We start from the raw sequence: 11,220 nt of genomic DNA on the forward strand, positions 1-11,220 counted from the left end.
CTTGATAAAATCAAAACAGGTAAGGTTTTCAAAAGAACTCAGATCAAGAAAATCACAGGCAACAACATAACTAACCTTCTGGCCAAATAAAAAATAAATTATCTTTGAGAAAGATAATTTTTGGGATGATAACAATTGTTTCACGCATTTATCCAAAGTGTCAATTCCAACTGTTCATTTCTAAAATGCAGAAATATCATTACTGAAATTGGAGATACTTAAAGAATTGTGGAACTCAGAACCTCATTTCTTCTAGTATCAATTCAGAAAACAGCCAAAGAGAAAAAAAGAAATGAAATAAGAGTCGTGTCTAAAATGTGGATAAAGGTATCATTGATGTTGTTGATTTCATTGTTTAGGAGCTTTTGCACAATTAAATAAAGCTCTGACACTCATTTTAAAGAACAAAAGAAAAATAAGTGGAGCCTCATAGACATAAAGGGACGTTGTTGATTAAAATGTAAATAACTTCCCTCTTAAGTCACATCATCACTAAAATATGTCATTTAAATTTCCCCCAACACAGTTAAAAATATAGCCATCCTCATCCTCTATTTTTCTCAATGCATAGTTCACAAAAATTCACGCATTTACTTAAGGAGAATAAATGCTGGAAAGATTTGATCAATAAAGCAACTATATTCAAATACTCTTACACCAGCCAAAACTCTAGTAGTCTTTGTGTTTTCCGACTTTCATAAACCTATTTGCTTTGATAATTGAAGGTAGCTCCACACTGTCTTCCGGCATTTCTCCCGTGACCTTCATATCCTTGGTCTGCAAAAGCAGCAGAAGGTTTGGGGATGGTTACTAGCTTTCTTCTTGACAAAATTCCCTCCCCCCCCCCCTCACTTTAGCTAACCTTTGGATAATACAACCTCTGATTTAAATTCCTGTTTTACAGAGCTGCCCTTCCTTGTTTGGAGTGCAGATTGAAAGAAAAGTACTTGTTCTAAAAATGTATAGGATTTACACAGGGATCGATGTGATCGGGATAAGACTAGGCAACACACACAAAGCATCTGCAGATTTTCTCTTGCAACACGAGTGAATCTGCAGATGCTGGAAATAAATAAAAACACAAAATGCTGGCAGAACTCAGCAGGCCAGAGAGCATCTATGGGAGGAGGTAGTGACGACGTTTCGGGCCGAAACCCTTCATCAGGAGAGAAGTAACATGGGATGGTCGAGGGGGGATAAGAAGTGGGGGGAGGGATGAAGTAGAAAGCTGGGAAGTGATGGGCTGAAAGGAAATGGGCTAGGGGGAAGGTGGAGAATTATGGGAACTAAAAGAGAAAGAAAGGTAGGGCTGAGGGGAGATTATAGTGAGGGGGGAAAAAGAGAGAGAAAGAGAACCAGACTAAAATTATAGATAGGGATGGGGTAAGGGGGGGGGGCAGGGGTATCAACGGAGGTCTGTGAGTTGAATGTTCATACGGCAGGGAGGAGGCTACCAAAGCGGGAGATAAGGTATTGCTCCATTCTGGATATGTCTGTCCATGGCCTCCTCTACAGTCACTTCAATTCCACAGACCACTCCCACTCAGACATGTCTGTCCATGGCCTCCTCTACCGTCAAGATGAGGCCACACGCAGGTCGATGGAGCAATACCTTATCTCCCGCCTAGGCAGCCTCCTACCTGTCGACATGAACATTCAACTCACAGACCTCCGTTGATACCCCTGCCCCCCCCCCCCACCCCATCCCTATCTATAATTTTAGTCTGGTTCTCCTTCTCTCTCTTTTTCCCCCTCGTTATAATCTCCCCCCAGCCCTATCTTTCTTTCTCTTTTATTTCCCATAATTCTCCACCTTCCCCCGGCCCATTTCCCTTCAGCCTATCATTTCCCAGCTCTCTACTTTATCCCTCCCCCCACTTCTTATCCCCCCTTGACCATCCCATGTTACTTCACTCCTGATGAAGGGTTTCGGCCTGAAACGTTGTCACTACCTCCTCCCATAGATGCTGTCTGGCCTGCTGAGTTCTGCCAGAATTTTGTGTTTGTATTGCAGATTTTCTCTTGTTTGTGAGGGATAAGACCAATGCCTCTCACTGCCTTAACTTTAAACAAGCTGAATTTCAGTTACTCATGTTCTAACCCACTGAAGATTTAAAAATGAAAGCTTTATTGGTCACATGTACCTTGAAACATTGAAACCTACAGTGAAATACAGTTCATCATTTTGTTCCAATGATCAACACTGAACGAGGATTATTCTGGGCAGACTGTAAGTGTGGTCATGCTTCTGGTACCAACATCCTCACAACTTATTAACCCTAACACTACGGCTACACCTTTGAAATCTGGGAGGAAACCAGAGCGCCTGGAGGAAATCTATGTGGTTACAGGGAGAACGTACAAGTTCCTTACAGACCACAGCAGGATTCAAACCCTGATCGGTGATAGATAACATTGTAAGGTGATTGCACTAACTGCTATGCTTCCAAGACGCCCCTTTACAAACATCTCTGGCACTTCAAATGTCAGTGAAATTACAAATTAAATTACAATGCTTAAGCATAGTTTATAATAAGTATTAAAAACAATTCCAACAGAGAACATAGAACAATACAACATAGGAACAAGCGCTTTGTCCCCAAATGTTGTGCTGAGCCAATTAAATTGGTAATCAAATGGCCAATTAAACTAATCCCTTCTGCCTCCTCAATATCCACATCCTCCAATTCTCCTCACTTTCATGTGCCTATCTAAATGTTTCTAACATATCTGCCTCTACCAACACACCATGCAGCACATTCCAGGCACCCACCAATCTCTGTAAAAACTTGCCCCTCACATCTCCTTTGAAATTATCCCTTCTCATCTTAAATGCATGCCCTCTGACATTAGGTATTTCCTGGTTTTAAAAAAAGATAATGCCTGTCTATTCTAACTATGCCCCTCATAATCTTTTAAACCTCTATCAGATCTCTTCTCAGCCTCTGCTGTTGCAGAGAAAACAGACCAAGTCTGTCCAAACTCTCAGGAAAGCACATGCCCTCTAATCCAGGTAAACCTCATCTGCACCTTCTCCAAAGCCTCAACATCCTTCCTTTGGTGGGGTGACTTGTTTGCAAAACTCCCGAAGCAGCCTAACTAGAGTTTTATAAAGCTACAACATAACTTGCTGGCGTTTGAACTCAACGCCTTGACTAATAAAGGGAAGCATGCCAATATGCACCCTGTCAACCCATGAGTAGACGTGGAACCTCTTATAAGAGCACAAAGTGCCCTTCCTCCATGTCACACCCTCTAGCAAGATCCTATTTGATCCAGTTGTGACCTTAGCACCCCTCGTCTCCATCTTATCCAAATGACTCTAATTTGAGCACATTTAATCACTTTGCCTTCACTGGTCTGGAAGTCCTCTGAAATGGGCACCTCCTTTTGCCTCACTGACGGACCCTTGTTCTACAAAGCCCCATTGGTGGACAGGCATCCAGTTAGCATTGGCCACACTCAAATTCTTGTATCTTTCAATAAGGTGTATTCTTTGGTGCTTGGGATAAGCACAATTTGTTCAACCGCACTACATACATTAACCCTTTAATTTTAGGAATTAACCTATTGCCACTTGTCTGCTCTCAAGAGAAAGTGTTTGAGATTATTTTGCCTAGGTGCTTCACCAAATCTCCCCCACCCTACCACAGGATATTTCAAAACATTCTGGTCCTCTGTAACACATGGGACCCTCCTGTGCACTAATTAAATGCTTTATGTCCTGTAGTACAGTTATCATAATTCATTGGCTTCGCTATAAATGCAAGTTATTTTCACTCTGGTTTGAGGATTGGAACTGTGCAGATTTGATGAATTAGTCTTCCCTATCAATGGTATTTTCTTCTGTTGACAAAAATGGAATACTGCATAGTGGAACATAGGGATATAATTTGGGAAGGAGCACATTGTAAAGTTAAGTGATTATGGAATTAGGTCAGGAAATTGGTATTACAGTAAAAGATCAGCTGTGACCTTATGATTATCAGGACAATGCAAATGGTAAAGGACTGCTGTTTTCCCCCAATGGGCAAAGACTACGAGTGTACAGTAGTGATGAATTTAAGAAAATGCATCACTGTTCTCCCTTCTGAATTACAAAGCTTTAAAGACAAACTTTATAATCTTAAATTATATTTTTATTGCAAACAGTTGGACACATCTTACATTACATTAGTGAACAGTACATTTTATAAATTGTTACATTGTAACATACAGAATTCCACCACTTGTGATGGTTAAATAGCCATGGTATGGCCAAATAATAAGTTTAACAGAATCTTTTATATTTCTAACGTATAGTTTTCCAAGGAGACCATTTAAGCAATCCATTTAATAAATAGTAATACTATTAAAAATACAAATGACAACAGCACTATGCTTTAGCTGGTTGATTGCCATAGAGCTGGATAGTTCAAAATCCAGATGTTCTCCAAATGGGACTTGTTATACTAAGGCTCAAATTGAAAGCTTTTTTCCAAAGCTACAGTATTTCCCACACAGACTCCTATATGGGGTGGAAGTATTAAAAACACAACAAATCTAGGCAAATTCCTAGAAAGACTGTCACAAATGAGGCTGCTATTGCTTTGTATTTTCCATTATCCAATTTCGAACAGACATTGTCTGCATATATACACCAGGCTGATGAGGTCTTCCACAGCCTCTTCCAAAGGAAACAACTCCTGCCAATAACCATGCCTGAGAACCCTCATCTTGGCACAGCAATGGTCCTCCAGAATCTCCCTGGGAAGAAAAGAAAGCAAGGTTGAGGATATGTTACACTTGGAGATCACCATGCAACCCCAACTATCCTTACACATCTCAAACCCAAAGTGTTAGTTCCTTTCCATAGATACTTCGGACCGACAAGCCTTTTCTAGTATTTCTATTCATGCAATTCATTATGTTCATCTTGGATACCGAGTGCCGTCTTACCAGCAAGTGAAAGGAGAAAATGAATCTCACACTACTCAGCTTTTCTTGAACTACACTCCAAAACTGTGCAACTCAGTACCTTAAACTACAAGGGATGCAGATTCAGTCGGCAGTGCCAGCTCAAAACCTATTGAACTAACATCTCATCTCTTCACTAAGATCTGTCTTGCATTTTCATGTTTGCACTTTGAAGTACATTGTATGAAAATTGCTCTCTAAATTATTACTACTCCATCTGATACAAGCCTAAGTGGTTATTACACCAGAATTCAGTGCTTTCCAACTGCCCTGTTGGAAATTGTACCCACTGAGATGCAGAATGCAGCAGTTATTTTGAAAAGGGTTGCACGTGGGATTTTTGAGTTTTTGTATAATCACAAGGATAAATTAGCTCTGCTTTAGAAAGCTACAGAAAAACAGCTACAAAATGACTGCACTAATCTTAAAAGAACAATTGCTCGTCTCCAATTCTTGGATATACCCAGTGAGTAGTAAATGCACAGAAGGGCATGCACACCTTTCCTTGCTAAAGGATTTAGTGAAGGAGACAGAATGAAAATGTCACATGTCAATTCCAAAAAGATGAGTGGAAAGCAATCTGTTCAAACTAGCTCCCTACAGTTTGAGCAATGTATTTATAAACAAGCTGCACCATTTCAGTCACTCTGGAATTCTACCATCGATTAAGCCAGCTCCAACATTACAGCCAAGCTATCAGACCCTAATGAAATTGCCACAATTTTAATGATGAGAACTTGATTACTCCACAGTATCCCCATTCATTCACCTGCAAAAGCTTGGTCTAATACTGAGTTACCATTTCATGGCAAGTGATTAGATATAATTAACCTGAAGAGCATGGCATCCCACAGAAAAAAACTAATCAAATAACTCCATACCTGACATGCATCTCTTCCACCTTCAGCCACCCCCGCACAGATCATCTGTTCAGTTATGTTGGGCAGGTAATGCCGACATCGGCTGTTGCTGAAAACTTCCACTTCAGTCTTCAAAAGACTTCCACTGTCCTCTCCTATTGGCAATGAACAGCACAAAGTTAATATGCAGTCCAAAACAATGGCAACATACGTGAAGTGTCAGTCACCCCTATGCTGCATCACAACACCCTAGATAAATGGCCAAGCATTTTAAACAATCTGCAATTTAAACAATTTTAAAAATCCAAATGATCTTGCCAGAAAGTTACTTCCCTTAAATATCAGCAATTTTTAAAAAAACTATTCTTTTCAAGCTTGGCTTGTTCTTGTTTTAAACCCAAGACCTATACTACCAGAACAGATCATGTAAAAGCTCATCTTAGGTAACCTATGGAAGATGGCTAATTCAACAAGTCTGACCCGTACCATTTTCACTTGTTTTTCCCCATCCGACGGTTGTACAATTTCTGCCAGAAATGGATGTTGTGGCTGCAGGTAGACAAGCTGGTTGGACAAAGTCAGTGTATTCAACTGGCTGTGACAGCTGTAACAGGGCAACGTCATAATTAAAGGACGATGTTGCCTCGGGGTGAACGACCATCTTTGAAATTTTTCGTTTCTGTACACTGCTTGTTGGCTGAGCCAAGAAATTGATTCCAAGCACTGCAGTCCAGTTCTGTATATCACTAGAATTTAGAGGGAAAGCAAATGTTAGGCTGTGACGATTAAACACAAGGCCTCGCGTATCCATCTTTGAATCAATTAAACATTTCCTTAAAATGCAATTAGAATATTTACTAAAGTATTTGCACAAAGTACTTAATTGGCAGAGTGTGGCACTTTATATTACACATCTGAAACAGGTTGCCTTCAATATATAATTAAATGTAGCAACAATACAGACATCTCTGCTTCCATGCAATTACAATTTACAGTGCAAGGCAAAACAATACTTTACAATAGCTTGCCGTGGGGGAACGTTGCATTTACCTGTCATTGACACAATGTGCAGCTGTTAAAATCCACCTACACGAGATAAGTGTTGCTCCACAGACGTGTCGGTTGTTCAACTGTATACTGGCTACAAAAGGCCACTCGCCACCATAGGTCTTCAGTCCACCTACAATTCTCTCAGATCGAGTTTTCTGTTGACCACAACCTGTTCAAAGGAAAAAAAAGTAGATTAATATGCCAAGCCATCAAAGATTTGCCCTCTTGATCTGTTAAAATCACAATTCAAAAGCTTTGATTCACTTCCTTATCAGGAACTTAACTATTTTCACAAGATGCCAAAACAAAGTACAGTACACGCTAGTTAACTGGGCCATCTGCTAACCAGGGCAGCCGGTTATTTGGGACAACTCTTAAAGAGCAAAAACAAATCAAGAAAATAGCTGGGATTCCCCTGTTTATTTGGGACACCATGTTGCTTAATTGGGACAGAAGAAAATGTGCAAACAGTTTCTAACTAGAATCAATCATGTGAACTTGTGTGGCTGTTAGACAACACTGTGCTGACAGCAAACAGTTTTAAAAAAACTTTCAGTTGTATGTGTTCAAAAAGCAGTGACTTTGGTCACTGATAGTTCACAAGAAATAAAGCAGTAAGGCAATCTGAATGCTTGAAACAGCAGTGAGAAAACAGTTCCAGACTTAAGATGCCAGAAGTGGCCAGGAGTGAAAATGAAACAATTTCACTACTTCAGTCAGTTAGAGACTCTGAAGAATGTGAAGGTATCGATGATCATCTTGAATGTTACACTGAAAATGAAGATTAAAGGATGTAATTGTCAAAAGCATTATATGAAGGCAGTCCATTATCTGCACTAGGTGTCAGTGCTGACCTTGTTCACTTACACAGCATACTCGAGATGAATTCCTCCTTTGCTAACTATTAGGAACTGAGTTTCATAGTACTGTAGTAGCATCAGTGGTGTTTCAATTTGTCCTGCATTTTATTTAATTATACAAGTTCTTTCTCAGTTAAATGGTAGCTTGACTTTTTTTTTATATATTTCCATGAAACTTCAGCTAATTGGGACAGCCACCTCATTGGGCCAAAGTATACCTGTCCCAATTAACTGGAATCCACTGTATTCCCATGACCCAGCCTGATTAACTCCACCATGGATGATCCCAAGTCCAGCTGCAGAAGGAGATGGGGCTAGCAACCCCATCCCGTAATAACCCAGAGCTACAGAATTGCCAACAGAAACTCCAAAGGCCTCATCCCTGAGAGAGGACGCATCTTTGCCGAGAAGATGCATGGTGAAACCACAAGCCCATGGAAGCCAGGAAGATGGAGATGATTAGGACGCAGTCTGTGCAAGCCAAGCACTAATGAGGACTCCCCAGGGAAAGTGGAAGAGAGACTGGCCAAAGGATACCTGGTGATGCGACCCTGAAGCTGAAATCAAGAAGATGGTCTACACCTGGGGACAACTTGAAGACTACAGAAGACTGGTGAGCTGCTGTTGGTAGACTATGCCCCAATAAGGGGTGAAGGGCTTAATTAACTAATCCACTTGGGCTTTTGTGTTCAAGTACACTGAGTACCAACTACATTTTCTCCTATTACTTCAGAGAACATCACCACTGAACATACTATAATCTGTATTCTACCATTTCAGGTTTTAATCTGGTAAATTTCTACAGTTCAGCTTTATCACCCTTCTACACGCTTTGCAAAAAAAGCCATTGCATTGAAAAATCAGTTGATACAGAAGTAAATCTAGATTATGAGTATTCAGTATCGTTGTGTACAGAACCTTGAATCCAAAGCTATTCGAGTTGCTTTTCAAGTTAAAGCCTCCAGAGGCAGTTTATTTTGAGTCTCGTTTCAAATAATAGCAGCAGGACTATAATAATAGCAGATTTTCTCAATGATTCATTCATTAGGCAATCTAAGAATAATGTGCAGCCAGACAGCACTGTGGCACAGCGACTGCCTCACGACTCCAGTAACCCTGGTTCATTCGAACTTCTGGTGCAATATGGTGTTCTCACTCTTTTCCTGACAACATTGTTGTGGTTTAGGTGCTCTGATGTTTCCTGCTCCTCATCCACCCTCACTTCTCCCTCCCCACTCTCAATTCAAGAACACAAGGGACTGAGGTTCCTTGCCTAAAACGAGGCCAATTTATAGTGGCCAAAGGGCACAATCTGGAAAGGAGGTGATGGAAATGTGGGGAGAATAAGAGTTCAGCATAAAGTTGTTGGGTAGTGAGTACTGAAGACTGAAAGGTCCACCTGCATTCATATTACTTACCACAGGCAGCGTAATCTGATGTTCTGCAAGCCTCATTTTCCATGCATTTGTGAGAGAAGTAAAAGACTGTAATATAGAACATTTACAAAGTTACTATACATCGCCAACCAACATTAACACATCTGCACTTATTAAACAAAACTCGAGTCAGTTTAATTATATTTGGCCCAATGATAGAAACTCAAAGTGAGATATTCATCATGTTTCATTTACACTCATTTCGACAGAGTTCGTTTCCTAGATAAGATGCTCCTGCATCTATCTATCCCTTCACCAGAAGGTGGCTGGTTATATTACAGGAGACATTTGGCTAGATCATATCACTAAATTAGTCCAATTCAATGCTCACTCTATTGAACTGAAAGCAAGCGCAAACCTTCCATTCAGCTGAGTAGCATGTCAAGCGCGCAGTTTTCGAGAGACCCAACACCCGCAAATTTGCATCAAGATCCCAAAGTTACATCAAACGCACAAGAACAAAGAGCCGCAAATCAAAATTTGCACCATAAAAATCAAAATTGACATATACTTCAATAGTCTTTAGGAAGCGTTAGCATGGAAAGAATCTAACACGTCGAGAGGGATGCAGCCCCCTTATCAGAACTATTACGAAAGGCATAGTTGAAAGAAGTTTAGCACAAACACGGGATTCTACAGAAGCTGCCAATCTTGAGCAACACACAAAATGCCACAGCAACTCAGCAAGTAAGGCACGTTTGACTGGCTGAGTTCCTCCAGAATTCTGTGCGTGTTTGAAAGAAGCTTAACGTTTCATTTACAGACACAAACCGCCTATGGAATAATCAACTTCCTGAGAATTAAAACAATCACTGTCAGGCAAGAGAGATTAATTTAGAAATTCAAATCAAACTAGTTGCCGACAATTAAAATGCAAAACCTCTCACCTAATATAAAAGCAGTCAGTGCTGCAGCTATTAAGACAAACAGCGTGGTGGTTGTTATTGCTAGTATCTTTAAAAGTCTGTCCGTCGGTATCCGAGTCTTCACTTCTTCGGTCTTGGCCGATTCTACATTCACGTTGCTCATTTTGACCACTGGAGCGCAGGTCCTCTGCTTACTCTCGGATAGCAACCACCTGGGAGGAATGAAGACGACGCGCCAACCGGCCGCAACTTATCCAGATGGGCGCGTGACGTCATCTGCCCCCAGGTAGGAGCCGATGCGTAATTTTCCGTGTCCCGATGCGGTCATCTGCCGTTAACCGACTTTCATTGGCGAGCTCGCGAAACAAGTACAAGCAGGTCCGACAAGTGGGATGAATTTGTTGGTACGTGCGGGAAGTTGACGAGCGCGCTGTTTCGTTAATGAGTTAAACGGCCTGACCAAAGTGTAAAAAAAGGGCTTCTTTCCCCCCGCTCTTTCAGCTGTCTGAACTCCAGGAGGAAATAGAATCCTTTCTTTTGCATTTGTTAATGATTGTGGGAGGTTGAAAACTGGAGGAACGATGATGAGTTGAGGAAGAACTTCTGAGTGGGTGGGGTAGGTGACAGAGATGGAATTTGCGGCCCTGCTTCGGTCCGGGTCGACCGTGCATATCGTTGGGTGTGGTACGATATGGAGAGCAATTTATTGCCCTTCCCCTCTCCACGCAGCTGATGAATCCAACGGAACTGCAGGGACCGATACGGCGCAGGAGTTCGGGTATATCGCAATACTCACGTGCTGAACCCCGCAGTCTGCATGAAGACATCAGTCACAGTTCGACTTCCCTCGAACGAACTGGCTAACACAGGACTATTGGTACTTACTCCTTGGAGCCATTCATTTGGACAAAAACTTGCACAATGGCGTCTCTCCTTCAAATGGCATTGGGCGATTATCTTCCCTTCTGCCCCACTTCACAGCTCCTGCTAAAAGACACAAACCAGATTACTGTCCTTCAGAAATCTCATCCCACCCAGCTCTCTACTGGGCAGAAAGTTACCACACGTACCCAGACAGATCTGATTGGTTGGCACAACGTTCTTAAGTTGGGCAACATGGCTTCTTGTCTTTAGTGGAAGCCAAAACATTCATTCTAACAGGACACAGAAAACTGCTAAAATAAAAATTCCT

General features: G+C 41.3%; 1 protein-coding gene across 1 annotated transcript; it reads right to left on the bottom strand.

Annotated features, from left to right (window-relative positions):
- Positions 1 to 4,129: 4,129 nt before the first annotated feature.
- LOC132404660 (transmembrane protease serine 9-like) lies at positions 4,130 to 10,764 on the bottom strand. The gene is made up of 6 exons (XM_059988980.1): positions 10,050 to 10,764; positions 9,145 to 9,210; positions 6,867 to 7,035; positions 6,303 to 6,562; positions 5,838 to 5,971; positions 4,130 to 4,746 (listed from the first exon to the last, which is right to left on the bottom strand). The coding sequence occupies exons 1-6, from the start codon at positions 10,189 to 10,191 to the stop codon at positions 4,582 to 4,584; spliced, it is 936 nt and encodes a 311-aa protein (XP_059844963.1). The 5' UTR covers positions 10,192 to 10,764; the 3' UTR covers positions 4,130 to 4,581.
- Positions 10,765 to 11,220: the final 456 nt, after the last annotated feature.

Source organism: Hypanus sabinus, chromosome 14 (genome assembly GCF_030144855.1).
Source record: "Hypanus sabinus isolate sHypSab1 chromosome 14, sHypSab1.hap1, whole genome shotgun sequence".
Taxonomy (NCBI): Eukaryota; Metazoa; Chordata; class Chondrichthyes; order Myliobatiformes; family Dasyatidae; genus Hypanus; species Hypanus sabinus.